At 42.4% G+C, this 18,581-nt stretch overlaps 1 protein-coding gene across 1 annotated transcript in view; it reads right to left on the minus strand.

Moving 5' to 3' along the window:
* Positions 1-1,973: 1,973 nt before the first annotated feature.
* SIX4 (SIX homeobox 4) overlaps positions 1,974-18,581 on the minus strand; it is a 103,443-nt gene continuing 86,835 nt past the window's right edge. Inside the window, exon 3 of the mRNA XM_069638922.1 lies at positions 1,974-4,787. Within this exon, the coding sequence (XP_069495023.1) occupies positions 3,979-4,787 (809 nt within the window). The 3' untranslated portion in view covers positions 1,974-3,978. The remainder of the gene's footprint in view (positions 4,788-18,581) is intronic.

Raw genomic sequence — 18,581 nt, forward strand, 5'->3', positions numbered from 1 at the left:
TCAAGACAGGATCTTAAGCATACAGCTGTTCCTTCACGTTACAAATCGAGATGGAGTAAAAGCTGGGTGCAATCCGCATAGTGAAAAAAAAGCTGTGGAAAGGAATTAGGCACGCCAAAGGCTGAATATAGATGTAAAAGGTAACCAAGACAGAGCAGAGCACTGTGGACTCCACAAGAAACTGCAACTGGAGACTAAGAAACAGATTGGAAATGCGATGCCAAAAAGGCCTGGAACCATTTGAGTACCAAACCAGTAATACCTGCCTCCAAGAGTCTGGTTAAAAGTGTACTATGTACAATGGTATCAAAGGCGGTAAGATAGGTCTAACAAAAAAAAGACCCAGCACTATTGATACCAGCAGCGATTCAGGGCCCATAATAGGGCGAAAACCTAGTTGAAAAGGATCAAGAACATGACGGTCTTCTAAAACGGACCTAAGTTGAGGTGTAACCACTGCCTTTTTCAATTTCATAAAAAAGGAAGCAGGGAAATGGGGTGATAATTAGAAAGCTGGGAAGCATCTAGAATATGTATATATTTTTTAACAATGGCATCACCAGCACATGTTTTCAAGATGATGGAATTTGGCCATATTAAGAGATGTGTTTATCAACTCTGCTAGAATCGTAACAATAGAGTAGCTTATAGCAGAATATCATCAAGCGGAGAAGCTGATTTAAGCCCCATCGTAGCTAAAGCAGTATCCGAACCATTCCTCAACTGAAAGGAGTCAAAGGATAGTGAGTCAGGGCATTTTGCAGAAGGCGGTGAATGAGCAGAAACACAATCAACATAGCATGATTTGACCCAATGGTCTCAATTTTATTAACAAAGAAATTAGACAAATTATTGCAAATGTTTTGTGAGGTTGCAACTGTAGGGGCCAGTCGCGTAGAAGGAAATCTTTGACTGTTTGAAATAACTGCTTAGGAGTATTGGCTGCAGATTGAATGACTTCAGCGTGATAACACCGTTCCGCCTCTTTCAGCACATTATGATAAATGGCTAGCTATTGCTTGAACAATGCCAAAAGCGAGTGATCATTACGTTCCAAATTTACTATAGAACGTATGGCACGAAGTTCGGCATATCAGAGGTGTGCTGCTTTGGTTAATCAAGGTTAATTGTTACAATTCTGAAAACTGTCAATGTAGCTTTGTTATTCATTCAGACCTGTAGGTGCTGCTGGCCTTTAGTGCACTAGCTAGTTTTGCGCATTCAATATATTTAAATACGAATGCAAGGTCCGGTAAATTTAAGGATAAAAAGTGCTGCCATAAGACAAGTATGCAAACCAGTTCTGTGTGCATCTGTTTTTTAATTATTGTGCCGTCTGCCCTTTTTTGTAATTCTTTCCATCAGAGATTAGCATGCTCGCTGCATCATTATCCTTCAAGCTAGCACCACCTCCCCCCATGTCCTGTGCGGTCCTGTAGGAGAATTAAGACTCCTAATGAACGATATGATCAGCCTGCTAGAGAGGATGCGAACAGTGTAGGTCTGTAAGTAGAGGGAGAGAGATCATGTTCCAGTAAGGCCTGCGGATGGCGAATTGTGGGGTTGCGTGGGGGGTAGTAAGAATGGATGTAGGGGGATGTAAAGGACAAGTTAACTCTGTCTTTGGCTTGTAAGGGGAGGTAGCTCAAGGGTCAGCTTGTGTGTGTAAGTGAGTAGCCTGGAGCATGACTGAGCATCCTGGCTTTGGCAAAGGGACCACTGGCCATGCCTAGTTGTCCTGCCGCATATGGCCATCCTTTTGGGGGAAGGTGTACCCCAAAACAGTTAGATTCATTTTAAATTTGATGGGACGGCTAACACATAAAAACCTATAACATTAAAAGATCACACACAGGGTTTTTGCTTTGCAAATATTACACACTCAAACAAGCACAACAGCAATCTCACAAATTCAACCCTTGTGGCCTCCAGTCTAGTGTTTTTTTCACAAAAAGTATGACTTTATAAAAATGTACATTTCATACAGATATTTTTATTACATAATATTCACAGAGTCTCCAGAAAACCGTTGCATATCTGTACTACACAAGCTGTGTATAAATATAGTTTTATTTGATAGAGTTTAGAAAAATAAGTTCATTAAATTTCAGAATACAATAAAAACATTTGTCCAGTCACACAAAAGTAAATCTTACAGTACAAACAGACATACATACTTTAGATCTTTGGTTTGGGTAAGTAACCACGAGCATGTTTTGCAACATCCTGTGCTCGATTGTGTAACAGTGCAGCAATGTGTTCTGGATACGCATAATGAAACCAACCAATTCAGCTCAAATTGCTTTTCTGTTCTAAGGCACAATTAAATTTACAGTAGACAGAAAAAGACAAATAGGACTAATTCTAGACAAACATGCAACAAAATACGTCACTTCCCTTTTATTGTGAATCTCAAAAGATTGACATGCTATATAGATGCTATATAATAATTCTGAGTTTGGAAGTATTTTGTTCTTTTTCAGAAATATAAGATGTAATTGATTGTTTGCGAATGTCTATTAAACACTAGGTTCTGAAAGTGAATGTATATTGAAATCATCTCTACACCATCTAACTCCAATTGGGGTAAAAACAAAAGTAAAAGATCTTTGTTCGTGATAAAGATTATGAAGATAAACACCGTCTAAATTTCAAATATGCCCGCATGGGCTCAGGCCAAAATATTCAACATGGTGTTCAACACCTATAGACAACCACTTGCATACCAAAAGCTATGTGGTTACTTCATTTAAAGGATCAGAACATCAGTAGTGCAAAAGAAGAGATTAGTGTCACTTCAGATTTCTTACAACGGTATCGAGTATCAAAAATACGAATGGCAATAAAACGGGATAAAGGGGTTAAATGGAGTATGTTTTTCAAACTATAGACACAAAATATACGCCGAGCTTCCAAAGCAGTGTAAAGCATGAATGATTTCAAACACACGTCAGATGATACAACCACATCAAATACACTGGTTTTCAGTCTTAGCATTCCAGCATGAACTTGTGCAGCAACTCCTGTATACCTGAAAAGTTTTACTTGATCTGGTATTTGATCAAAAAGGTACATTGGTTTTGATTTTGTCATGCTTTTGGATTATGTGCTTTTTTGAACCAAGGACAAAAAAAAGGCCACTGGGAGGAAAGGCACAGGGAATTCATAAAATGTTTAACAATACAACTAAACTGACCTAACCAAATATATATTTTTTTAAAAAGACATCAAAGCTTCCAATACAAGCACATAATCTGCGCTCACGTGGTTTCAGTGTCAATGGCATTTAAAACCCAACTAGAATTGACCAGGCAAAATTATTTTCTTTTAAAAACAAGACAACACTTCCTTGTTCAAATATTGAAACAGACCTATGCATAAATAACAAATATAAATCAATGCTCACTTCAAAAAAATGCCAAATAAAATAACTGACCACGTACATTCATTTATTAATAAAAACTTCAGGGTTACTCAATAACTTTCACTGGTGGATGTTGGCAAAAGAAAATCCAAAATTTGCACAACAAAAAACTAAGTACCTACATCTTACACAAAGGAAAAAGGACTAGTACATTTGATATCTAAACAATGATTAAAAAATAAAGGGGTGCTTATGAGGTATTCTTGTACGTCATTGTAACTTTGCACTGCCTGCTGTGAGGACACATTATCAGTGTATTGCATATTAATTCTGTAGTGTTTATACCACAAGGATGCCTCTCACTGATACTTTAAGTGACTCTCGCATGGCATACTACTGGAGGTTTGCGCTGTATTCTTCATGCAACTACCTCCCATATAGTAAACAAATGGTGAATGGAGAAACTACAAATCATACGGTTTACTTTTGTAAATCACATTTTGTAATAAAGCATTAGAAAATAAAACATTTCTGATCATCCGCAAATGTTTTGCATCGAGTCATGTTCTAGAAGGACTTGGAAACGTACTCTGTTCCCAAATCCCAGAGCACTGTCACATCTCCTGCATTTCTTCGTCCATGTGAACATTATGGAGTTTGGCAAGCTTTTTTTTGTCGCTGTCCAGGTCTCCACAGACAGTGTTTACCATGCTACTGATAACATAAGAAGGCTTGGAATCGGATAGAACTAGGTTACCATTCGTAGATGTACACTGAGAAATGGTCGAGAAATCCTCCTTAAGACCGGGAGAGGACTGATGACCCAACATGTGGTGTCTGCCGACTTCCTGATGAATATGTCCAGGGGGGTGGCTGCCATCATCTCCAGAGGCAGAACCTATTTCACTAACTGTGGGTTGTCCCGTAGAAACTGACAGTGCATTCTGGCCGGTGATGAAAGAACAGTTTTGAAGAGCTGCATAGTTTGCGTTGCTGATGGATATCACAGTAGGTGCACTCGTTACAGGTACTGCAGGCATAGACTGATCAAGTGTCATGCAATGGTTTCCAGTAACAGAGTTCAGCTCCCCGATGCTGTTTAGCAAAGATGGTGGGCCTAACGAGAAGTTCTGCGACGTACCATTGACATAGGCTGCAGCCATGGATTGAAAGCTCCCGTCAGAAGATAGGTTAACATTCCCTTGTGCATGTTGGCTGACTGGCATCAACTGCGAAAAGAGGAGGCTTCTCTCCAACGCGTGTTGCTTGATTGATCCCAATGTCTGCCCTGGATTTGGAACGGTGTAAACCACTGTGTTGGATGGAAGCGTGCCGAGGAATACCTTTCCTTGCTGTGCTGTTGTCAAAGAGTCACTTGTATACGTTACCCCATCTGACGTGCCAGGATTAATTGAAATATTACCTGTGGAGGAAGGTAGATTTTGGTTAATATTGTGTTCAAGGCACAATGCAAACAGAGTCAACACAATACAGTGATTTTACTTCCAGGAACTCGCGTATGGTTGTATACATGAACAACAGACACATCAAAACACTGATAACAGCGTGTACAGATCAGGATCATCTTTATAGCTGGTTGATTAACAGAAGAAAACTTTAAAATCCTGTATCGAAAATAGAATGTCCATAGCTTCCACTTGAATCATATTTTTTGGGCATATTATTTCTGATTTCTAACCCCTAAATAGATCTAGAAATAAAGGCATGGATACCTCAACCTTTCGAGCTTAGTCCCAGTACCTAAGAGACTAGCAATGCCTGTTAATACAGCAAAAAAGCCAAATGAATCAAGAATTTAAAAAACGAAATGGTAGAAACAAATACATAGAATTTGTTTTTGACACTATGCCAGGATGAACAGCTTTAAAGTAAATTAAATGAGGTTCCTATATTGTGCTTCATGTTGGAGTCCAGTCTCTAAACACTGGTCTGCGATTCGAACCTTTGCTGCTTGCTTACTTGCTTCCTGAATGGCCAAGGGGACCCTGGTTGTTACCCAAATAAGAGCCAGAGACAGCCGCCACTCCTTGTAGATCATCCACAAGACTATAAGGCAAGGCCAGGATCCAGCACATGAAAATGGCCTGTTGCCTGACTGGGAACCAGGGGAGGACAAGGAGGGCGGGCGTGGTGTGCTCTCTGGGACCAAGGGCAGGCGGAGCCTAGCTGCTGTGTTTTGGGCCCGTCTGAGCTTTCCGAGTTGGTATGCAGGGGTGTCCAGGTCGAGTGAGTTAGCGTAGTCTAGGCGGGAGAGGACGATAGCTATTATTGCTGCGACTCTGTACGTGTAGGAGAGGTAATTTAAGATGAGTCTGAAAATACAAAAGGTGCAGATAGCAAGATTTGGATACAGAGTTGATGAGATGTTAAAGCATCAGATCAGCATCCATACTGCATACCAGGTACTTGACTAAGTTGGGTGCTGCAGGAGGAGAGCCTAGAGAGGACGACCAAGGGGTGGGTTGGGGAGGAGAGACATCCTTCAGATCATGATTTCAGTTTTTCCAGGGTTGTGTAGGGGGTGGTTAGTCGTCATCCATTGGTCAATTTCTGAGGTACAAGGCAAGGTAGGGAGGAGGGAAGGCAGAGGTCCTCAGGGTCTTGAAGTTGATCTGGATGTCATCTGCATACTTGTAGCAAGTTAGATCGTGAGCGAATAAGATAAGGGAGGGAGGCTCAGTTAGAGGTTGAAAAGTAGGTACACTGTTGGTGACTGGGTGGGTGAACAAGGTGAATCGAGGGAGAATGGTTATTTGTGACCGGTTAGCGAGGAAAGAGGAAATCCACCTTAATGCTGTCTCTCTAATGCCGAGCAAGTGCAGTTTGTCTGTGAGGATGCTGTGTTCAACGGTGTCAAGGGTGTGCAGCACAGCCTTCTGAGTCTGCGGCTCTTTTAAGGTCACCCCAGATGGAGCATAGGGACGATTCGGTTCCTCAGAGTGGAACATTAATTGCCACCAAGCTCACCACATTTAAGTCACATACTAGCCAATTTGCAGTATATGCTTCCATTTACCCCCAAAATACACAAATAGGACGTCCTATTTGCAAGATAGCTTCCAAACATGCATATCTTAACCAGCTGAAACACCCACCATGCCCTCCCCAAGACTGGCCCAGAATATCTTCAACACAAACTCACCAGTTACCAACCCAACAGAAACCTACGATCAGGCACTGAACTCTCCTCATGGTCCCACCCTTCAGGTCACTAGAGTAGGGGGATCCTCCGTCTACGGCCAAGCCCCATCAATCTGGAACTCAAATCCCCTTAGCATCTGTTTCTTAGAGGATCACCCCGCCTTCCTCAAGACCTGGCTTGCCCTCGACCCCCGCATGCTGACAAACCCATGCCACACTACGGTTTATTCAATCACTTGTCAGATAGGCAGAGGCAGCAAAAAACCCCTCATGAAATGTACTGAACGACGGAGAATAAACTCCAGCAGACCACAGGACACAGTCCGCCCCACATCTACGAAATCAAGAAACCACCCAGAACACACGGGTACGTATCGCACTCCATATTGATTGATGATAGCCGAAGGCACGGCCACCCACCCGCACACTTCTGCGATCGTACAATTTTCTAAGAGACAATGCACATCACCTCTGCAATAAGAATGCAGCTTTATCCCACGACAAACATTTGGTCTAGCTAGACACATTATGAGTCTTCTACTCTGTCGACTACCTCACAGCCTACATCCACATGCCAGCTCGACAGGAGTAGCTAACAGGGACTTGGCAACCCCTACCTACCTTAATATTGGCCAAAAAGAATACACACATTCTAAACTCCGCAGACGAATTTCCCACCCCTTGGATTTCTGTCCCCAGAGGGCATTCACCTGCATTGCTTTGAGACCATACCAATGGGGAAAGGTGCTATACAAATAACATCCATTACAAGCACTTTGCCCCTGAGCTATCTTAACGGCCGATTACCTCATTCATTGGTGAGAGCAAGGAGTATACAATATCTTTTTTAATGGTCAACAGAGCTGGTGGTCGAGACAACAATCAAAGGTCATCAAAAGACGAGGGACAAAGTCACAATAAAATGTCATTGGCTAGGAGTGCAGTAATTCAACAGGTAGCGCAGAGAATTGGTGATGTCACAGGACGGACATAATGAGTGTCTGGATGCTGTCCAATGCAGTTCACTTGGGCTAGAAGGTTTGTTTCTGCAGTTGGCCCTCCTCACCCATGTCACACAAATCCAGGTCTACCAACAAAGGACACAAACAAAAACCCATCTTTGCACTTAAGGTTTTATTGCAAGTGTAGCATATTTATTCCAAGTGTTAGCATACCAGACAATTCTCGTGCCCACATCCAGATCTTCTGAAAAAGGGAGAAATCAAGCACAATGGCCGCACTTTAAAGACACAGAAGAATTTAGTCTTGCTTAGGACCTGAAACCACACTGAATATGTACAGAGACACTTAATGTTGTCAAATTTGCAGCACATGTACCTATTTTTCAGTTTTACATCAATATGACATGACAAAAGTAGTATTTGGCATGGCAGCGGGTCTCCGTTTTATGTATCACACAAGCAGTGGCAATTCATCATGGGGTTACAATTTAGGCTGTGTTATGAAGTACTTGTTGTGTATGCTTGGAATACGGATGCGAGGCTGTGGAATGTTTGCTGTTGAAGGTAGTGTCAAGGTTCCAGCTCAGGTCAGTTGAGCCTGGGTGATGGGACCCAGTGGCTCTGCGTTATAACAGCTTGTTGTAACTTGTAATAAAGCTTATGTTAAGAAGCTACAGAAGTTACATTATTTCAGGTCCTTACTCTCCCACTTAGCCGAAGGAATGTATGAAAAGTGAATGTTTCTTACTGTTACAATAGAGTACTGGAAATCCAGACAACCAACATACAAAAATGTATTCAGGTTCAGATCACGGAAAGGTGGGTTCAAGGACATTTTTGATATCCAGGTTTTCTAGTTTTCTATATATATTTCCATAAAGGCCATAGAATGCTTCCCATCTGAACACATTAACAAATTCGCCAAAAATAGGAATGCTAAGAAAGGAGTCCAGGTCGGCTTCCCAAAAAGGTTGCAGACAGTTTTCCAAAGCAGCATGTGAGCTGCGCTGCACTTTACCCATAGGGATATCCCACTGATGAGCACTCTCCCTAGGCTGTAGCCTCCGACAGCATTCAAAATAGGTCAATGGAAGCCAACAGCAAGGAAGCTTATTATTAAGGAAAGGTCAAGAGAAATGTCTTTACGAGTAAAGAGGATGTGGGTAAAATACATACCAGGTGAAAATAGCCCGCATCAGAGTTGTGGTGGTGAGAGTGCATATAAAGAATATTTAACATTCCTTAACAGTCACCAGCACTGTTAAGCTATTAAGAACATTGCTTTTCAATGTTAGACACTCCCCTTCACTCTAGAGTTGGCATGTACTCCCAGGTGAGGACAGTCGGTCAGACCAGAGAACAATGTTATGCAGCGATGGGCTACAACCAGGTCACGAACGTTATACTCCTGGGCCCGACCAGCTCCTCTTCATCCCACTGTTACACGTATCCCATGATGCAACGTTGCCCCCGCCCTCCTTTCTTGGCAGGGTGGGAGAGAAGGGCTCTCTAAAGCTGTAGTGTTCATCTTCACCACGTAGCAGCCAATAGGTGCAAGATATGCAGGGACCATTCCTCTGCAAAGGGCCAGGGAGCGAATAAGTCAAGCCCCTCTACAGCACTTTTGGAGTCGGTGGGAGTGAAGTCTACACCGCCAAGAGCTGCATTGTAATCAGAGAAGTTCAGGATCCAAGGCTGCCAAGATTCCACCAGGTTTGGCTTTGTGCAACTGTATGTTGGCTTTACTCTGAAAAAAGTAATCTCATTAAGCACAGAAATGCGATAAAACGTTGACTTTCTCATAAAAAAACAGACCTTGTTCCTTACGAACAAAGAAATAAAATCAACAAGTACTGAAATCATAAAATGTTAAGTGCAAAGGCGATACCATCTCATTAACAAAGATTTAGTGCTGCATGCCTGGCAACCCCCGCACCTGGGGACTGTGTCTGTATCCCTACAGTCCTGTCTGCACTTACCCATGCACTTGCTGGCCGTTACTTCTTGTTATCATCTATTCCCTTGTACTGCACTGTCCCAGCCCCTTCCCATGCACTTGCACGATCTGAATGACACCTGGCCTAGTAGGGTCGTTGTCTGTCGTCCCTTTGTTCCCATCCCTTGCCTCGTCGCGCCTTGACACACTTGTGTATAGGCGTGTTATAAATGCCATATCATATCATGCATCTGCACCTGCCGGGTGTGCTTCAAAGCACCAGTGTGTGCTGGACCAGGAGTAAAAAGCCATGCTAATAGTTGGTAGCCAAATGGTTGCTGCAGAGGTCCAGCTTCCATTAAAGGGTTTCCCATTCCTGGTTTGTGTAAACTAAACAAATGAGACCTAGAACTGTCAAGGTTATTACATTTCTGCAGTTTCAACTTCTTGAGTTCCATACTGGCATTTTTCTTAGTCCAAAGGGAAGAATGGAAAACTCCCCAAAACGAAATATTTCATTTGAGGTGCCAAGTGCATTTCTGATCCATCCTCTCCTCGCAAAGACGAAACGAATGAGCCAAAAAAAGTAACCATCTCAGTCGTTTTGGGAAAGCATTTCATTTCAGGTTTTAAATCCAGTTAGAGTTTTACTGCAAAGCAGAAAGTGGCACTTGCGGCCCCAGATTTCCGTCTCATCACGAGAAGCGGGTAATCTTGTGTCACCGGAGCCCCGCAAGAGTCATTAACCCATCGGTTTTCCTGCAAAATAGTTGGTTTAAATAATATTTTGGTTTAAATAAAATACACTTGGTTAGATTGTACAATATCGGGCTTACACTTTAGTTAATCCCGTTGTTTTTAGGAAAGAATAAAAAAGGGAAATATGTATTTTCACTTTGCCAGCAATTGTGGATTTCTCCTAGACAAACATTATGCATTTAGTCTAGAAACGGGAGGAGTCGCACTAGACATCAGTGTTGATGCCAAACTTTTCACAGGGTTCGAGTACATCCTATGCAATATTTCAACCCATCCTCTACCCAATGACCATTTAAGAGGTCCTTGCTTCGTTTACATCCCGGCACAAATATCTTATGTTGGATCCTTATGTAATGCGGTGTACATTCCGTTGTCAACCACCTGCCCAATAATACAGGAAATGTTTGTATGGATTTTCATAGAGATGTAATTATAATTTGGATTTCTACTTAGACAACTCGTATCTCAAAATATGATTTTAAAATCATAGCAAATTAATGTTTTTGACAACTGGGATATATGTATTTAACTCCCAGAAATGGCAAATCCTGTATTGGGGTGAGACTAGATCATTTGCTTCCCTATAGCACGCCATGAGCGATTTTTCCCCAAGACGTGTAATAGCTGCTATGGGTACCCATTTCTGACCTTGGAAGTAGAAAAGAGTTCAATCGGCAGCCTTCATCCAGCAGCTCGTAATCAATTAAAACGTGGGTGGGCAAAATGCTGTCACAGCCATCTTGGCACCCTGAAACATGAAGTATTCTGAGAATCCATGGAGAAGACTCTTCAACCTCATCACCCAGAGGACTGGGCGATGGACCCTGTACCAGTAGCCATCATACCATTTGGCTGAATGTTTGTCCTTTCCGCACCTGAAAAACTGCTCTAAAATGTAGTATATTGACTCTAATTTAAAGAACGGCCTAATTAGACCCTTCAAGTCCCCTGCCGGTACTTCCCTTTTTTTGTCCCAAAAAAGAAAAACCAATGATCTCCGTCCTTGTCTAGATTACAGAGGCCTTAACCAGGTAACTAGAAAGGATAAATATCTGCTTCCTTTAATAGCAGACATTTAGGAGGTCTTACAAGGTGCTGTGCTGTGCTGTTCACTAAGTTGGATTTACAAGGGGTGTACCATCTCATCCAAATAAGATCCGGTCACGAGTGGATGGCGGCCTTCCGTATGCCTTTCGGACACTTCGAATACCTTGTTATGCCGTTTGGCCTAATGAACGCTCCTGCTGTATTCCCGCGGTTTAGGGACCAGGTTTCTTCTGATATGCTCTTTCATCATCTCATTGTTTATCTAGACTATATACTTATATTCTCCCGCAAAATAGAAGAACATCAAGAGCATGTCTAACATGCTCTTAACAGACCTTCGTGACAATCACCTATTGGCTAAACCCAAGAAATGTCAATTCCATTGCATCTCCATTCAGTACCTGGGTTTTGTAATTAGTCCACTTGGAATTGATATGGATCCAAGTAAGGTCTCTGCCATCACTTCCTGACAACAACCTATTTCAGTGAAACAAATAACCATTTTTGGGAATGTCAAATGTCTATGGGAAACGTATCCCCAATTTCTTCGATATAGCCCTACCCATCACCCATTTTATGAGAAAATACTTTCTGTATGTTTGGTCACTTGAGCAGGAAAAAGCCTTTCAACATCTTAAGAAACTGTTCACTGAAGCACCTATTCTATGTCAACTAGACACCTAAATACACTATAGTAGAAACAGACGCCTCAGAGGCGGCCAGTGGGGCAGTATTGAAACAGACCCAAGAAAATGATGAGGAACAAAGTTGCATATTAGTCTAGAACTCTTTCGGATAGCGAAAGACATTACTCCGTTCTAGAAAAGGAGTTGTTGGGCATTCGGCAGGCATTTCTTGATTGGCGTCACCTACTTCTTGGCTCCACTTATCCAGTTCAGATCAGGACAGACCACCGAAACCTGCAAGTAGTACATTCCATGGAGTGTTGCAATATTCAACAAGCCTGATGGGCATATTTCTTTTTGCCCAGTTTCAATTCAATCAACTGTATTCCTGGTTCATAGAACATTCTGTTGGATGCATTATCTAGACGACCCGATCATCTGGATACTCTACCTATTGCTTATCACACGATTCTGTAGAAAAAGGTTTTCATCCATCACACAGAACGATTTCTTCAACAAGTACGTGACGACTCAGTGCAGTCTTGAGAATGGCAAGATTTCCCTTTTTCGAATCGAGAAAAAAAGGTGGGGTTTTGTTCAAAGAAAGGCCACTCTACTTATCATTGACAGACACCTGGGAGGCTGCTCCTCATATGCATCATGATTCCTTGCTTACCGGTCACAAGGGCATTACAACAACCCTACAGACCCTTCATGCACAATTCTGGTGGCCTGACAGGTTACAATCTTAAAGCAATCACGTTAGTTCCTGTGCGTTATGTGCCTGGAACAAAACAACTACGGACAGACCTGTTGGCTTACTACATCAACCCCTACATCACACAAAACCCTGGGAAGCGATAGCCACAGATTCTATTGTAGATGTAACCATCCCCCCCCCCCCACCAAAGGTTGCACAACCATTATGATCACGATTGACTTTATCCAGAATGGCTCATTTCGCCGCACTAGCCTAAATACCATCCGCAGCTGAAATGGCAACAGTATTCTTCATGGAGATTTTTTGACTACATGGCCTGCCTTCTTCCATTATTTCGAACCGTGGCAATCAGTAGACCTCTAGATTGTGGTCACAAGTCTGCAGTCTGCTGGGAGTAAAAAGAGCTATGTCCTCAGTTTATCATCCTCAAAGAACAGCATCACAGAAAGAGTAAATCAGACTCTCAAGAAACGTATTCAATGTGTCACTAAAGTGCTTGATGACTGGGTGTCTGATACCCGTTGTGGAATTTGCAACAACACAATACATTCCTCTTTATAAACCAGTCCTTTCCATTGTTCCTATGGGTTCCACCTGTCTGTATTCCCTTCCGTAATACATACACAATGTGATGTTCCCACGGTGGACAAGTGAATAGATGATCGGACTTCAGTACACAAACAAGCCAAAGAAAAACTGGAACATTCCAGGGAATCAAGCAAGAGATTTGCTGATAACAAATGGAAGGACGGTCCTTCTTATGATGTCAGATTTGGTATGGCTTTCTTTTAAATATCTTGTCCGACATCTCGGTCCTAGCAAATTGCCTTCCAGTATTAAGGTCCGCTCACAATCAAGAAACAGATCAATCATGTTGCCTTTCGTCCGTTTGCCTCAGTCTTGGTAAAGGATCCATCCAGTCTTCCACATATCCCTTTTGAAACCATACCTCTCCACATCTACCTTGGCTCAAGCGCCGACTCTGGTGATTTCTAAACATCAGCAACTTGAATATGAGGGGTCTCGAATTTGTGATTTACGATACCGGAGGGGTCGTCTGAAATACCTGGTAGAGTGGAAAGGGTCCACACCCAGAGAACGATCTTGGAAGCCAGTCTCCTATATTCATGCTCCCATCCTTCAACAATTTCATATTTTACATCCTGGCAAGCCGGGTGGTTTTGCAGGGGGCATACTGTCATGTGCTACCGTCCTTGGTTGCTGTGGTCGTCCTGGAGAATAACACCACTGTTGTCAGGTGCCATTCCCTCCCTCCACCCCCCAAACATGGCACCCTCCCCTTCTATCTGGCAACGTACAGTGCGCTCTAGTCTTTGACTGCACACAAACGCTGAATTCTGCTTCCAGGTTTCGTAGGATATACTCTGCCTGCAAACACAAGACCTTGCGTCTCAAAGCATGGTAAACCTTTGCCTTGCTCAGCGCTATTGTGCCCTTTTCATGTTGGTTTCTTGTTCTAGTCCACTTTTCCCTGTCCGTGCCTTTTTCTTGCCCTGGAAACTTTCTGGATTTGAGATCGCCCTCCATCTTGCCATCCTGGTTTTCCCCCTCCTTTTCTACTCCTTTAGGATCCAGATTTGTACTTTTGGAAATACAGTGGATATTTAGACAGTGTTTTTTGTCAACCACATCATAATGGAGGTTCGGTCTGGACAACTACTTCTGAAGAGCTGCAAACTTGCACAGAGTTTCCATCCCCCCCACCCCCCAACAGGTGTTTTTTTCCCTGTATTCTGGCTTTCTACTCTGAAAGTCACCCAGCCTGGGTGTCCGGAGAGTCTCAGCCCTACCGGCACGACCCCCGTTCCAGACAAGTCTTGCCAAGGACTGCCTGCTAGTAGGTCATCGCAGAAGAAATCTCAGGTGAGATCTACGCTTGAATCGGACATCCTCTGGCAGCATCCTTGGTGGGTCTTAGGCCTGGCCGAACCCAGCTTGGACCGGTGGACCATGTAATGTAGTTATTATGGCCTTACTAACCACAAATGAATACAAACGAGAGTGCACAACATAAGGTACAAAATTCCCCTAAATTAAGGGCATAGTATTATCAACATATGTAGAAGATGCCAAGAAGCCAATATACCCAACACAAGATCATTGGTATATACTATAAATGTAATCAAACCGTAAATCTGTTGGAGGCTTCTTGCACTCCAATTGGGAATATTTTGTGAAAAGTTGTTAGTATATACACTCAATATCACAAACACAATTTTAGAACATTTGAAAAAAATAATCCTTTTAGAAATGTAACACGCATCTAGTAATCACAATATCAGGACAGATATACAGAATATAATTCTAAAAAGTGACAAATATTTCAATAACATTCCATATACAATACATAATCCCAAAACCAAATAGATTTAAAGTCTCTCAAACTCAGATGAAACTCACATTCCCTAGACTTCCAAGGCCACTGGCCTGAACAAAGTGGTTTGGGCAACGCTGTCCAGCTCTGCAGGGCTAGTGGTACACCATGGACCCACCAAGTCTACTTGAGATGGCCAGATTACAACCAAAAAAAGAAGCTCCTGCCCCAGGCCAACTGTGGGTGGCAGGGCGGGTGGAGATCGTCACAACGGGGCCAAACACCCTGCCTTCGGCAAAGAAGAAATTGGTGCACGGCTATGCCTGGTGGGCCCATAAGCCTACTTGTGGTCACTGGGGCATGGCCAAAGGACTTAACCTGGCTAAAGTAGTCAATGGGCACACCTTGTGACTGCAGGCCCAAACCAGTGTGCATATCCAGTAGCTTGGAGTGCTCACTGGTGCATGGCAACAGGTCATGCCCTGTGGTACTCTAGATATGAGTGTATAACATTTATACTGTAATACAATACAAAGTAAAATGCTGTCAAACATATGCTATGGCTGTAGCACAAAACAACAAAACCACCAATTTACCAGCCATGGTTCCTAATGCAATCACTAGAACAACTTGGTCACCATAGAACAACTATGTCAACACAAATAACTACATTGCTAACGGACCACATGGAACAAAAACAGCTAACGAAAAACAAGTCACTCCAGACAGCATAGGGCCCCCCACCTGAACTAATTAATGATGGCCATTTTCCAGTCAGTGACCCAATGCTCGGGGAGGACCCTTTGACAGTGATCCCAATGGCCCCCACCCTCCAAATGGGGTCAAAAGGTGCATATTGCAATCCTTTGGTGAGCTCCCTTGCCTTCCCTACAGTGCAGATGACCAGAAACAGACTTCAATTCAACCAGTGTGGCCTGCAGACACTATGGCGGAAGTGGCCCTTTTGGCCAATTTCCTGGGGGAGTGGGGGGATATTGTACCCCTCGGGGACCACATTACCTTGGCAAGGATTGTGGAGGGGCTATGGACAAACATATGCCCTTTAAAAATGGTTTGTGGCATAGCTGCCCATAATTGTTGCACTTCTGGTCATGTCTGTGATCTCAAATAGTACCATCAACCCCAACTGGACAGATTTACACCCAATCACCGAAGGATGAAAAGTCACATCAGATGCAAGGTGCTCAAAGTTTTGGCACAAATCCATCCAGCAATTTTGGCCATAAGATTAGCACAAAATCTGTCCTATGAGAAATTGCAAAGAAAGCGAGGCATTTGGAACTCACTCTCGTGTGCCCGTACCGTCCACCTTATCACACCTCCAACATTTAATCTCTGAATTGTTTTGACTCAAATTTTTGGGGAACGCATTGTGAACATTTGTCAAATGGCACTAAAATGATAAGCATCTCAACAGCACTGCTCCATGGGAAATCAAATGTGGCCATAACTACAGGGTTTACCCAGCAATCTTGAAAATATAAATTAGGTGGAGAAAATGTACTAAAAAGAAAGGTTATAGTTGCAGCTTAAAACAGAACCACACAAAAGCCCCATTTATGATTTCTAAAGCCAACACAACTAATCCACAGCCATTATGAAACAACCATAACTTGTCTATCAGTAGCAGAGTTAGGGGAGTTTTATATGCCAATGGAGAGAAGTTATGATTTATTTAGAAAACCTAGCACGCACATTTTGGGGGTTGGGGCAAAGTCTATTGAAGCAGGTATTCATCATCTTAACAATCAGGTTGTTACCAACGTCAAAATACTAATCCCACAAGTAAGGTGACTGAGAATGCACATTCTTTAATACAAAAGTGGTACCACCATGGGCTGCTGGATGATGAAGAAAGACCGTTTTAAATAGACAACAAAATTCGACGATTTACTTTCTTCCGAAAGTCCACAAACCATTTAACAAGTTACCTTAGATGAGACCGATTGTATCAGGAATATGATGGACCACAGAAACAATGTCAGAGTTCATTGATAAACATCTGATTGAATGCGTCACTAAATTGGAATCCTACACCAGAGACTCAATGCATATTTTGAATATTCTCAATTATATTAACTAATTGTTTATTAGTGACTTATGAGGTCAAGGCACTGTATACATCAATTCAACACGATTTGGCACTTATCACAGTTGGCTTTTGGCTTCAGCAGAAATCCACATCACACTTCACATTTTGTGAAATGATTATTGAAATGTTGGAATTTGCTTTGACCAATTACTGTTTTCTTTTTGATGGAGAATTATCAAGTGGGCGAGCGGAGACTCCTTAACATTTTATATGGAAAGAGATGCACACTGCATTATTCGAATCCATGATTTGGTTACAATACCACTAACAAGAAAACATTAGCGGATACTAATCTCTCAGTAACAATCTCTAGACCTGCACCTACGCTAAGGGTCCACCACATGCACCACTAATAACCAGGTTAAGTATAAAACACTGGCTTTACAGTAAACAGGAGTGCTCGCTATTCACTGCCACCCCTCCCCCCCATTACTGACAATGTTATTTGTATCCACAGCACATCTAGTCTGAAAAAGTACCCTTTGATACGAGGTACCTGTATTGTTACTGCTGCCATCATTTGGCATCGCTCACAACGTGGTTAGTTTTAATAGTGATTTCCTACACCCTGAGAAATGCAGATTAGAGACATGCTCTGTGGAGTTGAGCTCTAAAGGGCCTTGTTCTTACCCTATGATTTAGACACATATTTGGGTTACTGGACTATGACAAACATTGCATTTCTTATGGTGTCCCCATTCTAGAGTGTGTTTACACTGGTATTAGCGTCTGCATGCAGTCTGGGAGCAGTTTTGGGGAAATCGCACCAAGAAGTTGCCTGTTTCACCGTAGTGACGTTTGCATTTTCAGAAGCTGGGATAGCAGCCTCAATAGATAATAGGGACACTCCAATTGTAGTTTTTTTCTGTTCCCTGTGTCCGTTTGTCCTTCTCTCATACGCCTATGAACATGCATATTAATTTTATCATTTTTATTAATGAATTGATGTTACCGTATCATGGCCATTTTTTATATGTGGTGGACTTGTAACAGACTAATGTAAGAACAACATTTCCATAAAATTGATTACAACACATCGCATCAGTTAACAGATGTTATGATTTATGTTACGATTATGTAAGATCCATTATTTTCCGATGGATGACACCAACAGCCCCGAGGAAGGGGACCAATTCTCAAAACACGCGTCGGATCATTCAGTTTACTTGGTGTTAAGGTTGATATAGTTGCCCTTGATTCATTAATACAATTGGTTTCATTCATGGTTGAATTCTGGATATTTGATTGCATGTAACACTATTTGGGCATTGGCGCATTACAGATTTTAATACAATTCATTCATTTTGGCGGTTTGTTTTGCAATGCAACCAGAATGCTTAATAAAGTTGAATTTCATTTGTTTGTCAATTATATATAAATTATACTTCTGCAGTATGTTAGGCATGACTGCGGAACTCAAGCCAATAGAGGGGCCCACTCGGCATGGCCCACAGCCATGCCAAGTGCCTACTTTGATGAGGCAGGATTGCTGGTATGCCCCAATCACTCCACTTTGACTGGGGCAGGACGAGAGTCTGAGCCACCTAATAGGTCCA

Source organism: Ambystoma mexicanum, chromosome 14 (genome assembly GCF_040938575.1).
Source record: "Ambystoma mexicanum isolate Mex_15411 chromosome 14, UKY_AmexF1_1, whole genome shotgun sequence".
NCBI classification, from domain to species: Eukaryota; Metazoa; Chordata; class Amphibia; order Caudata; family Ambystomatidae; genus Ambystoma; species Ambystoma mexicanum.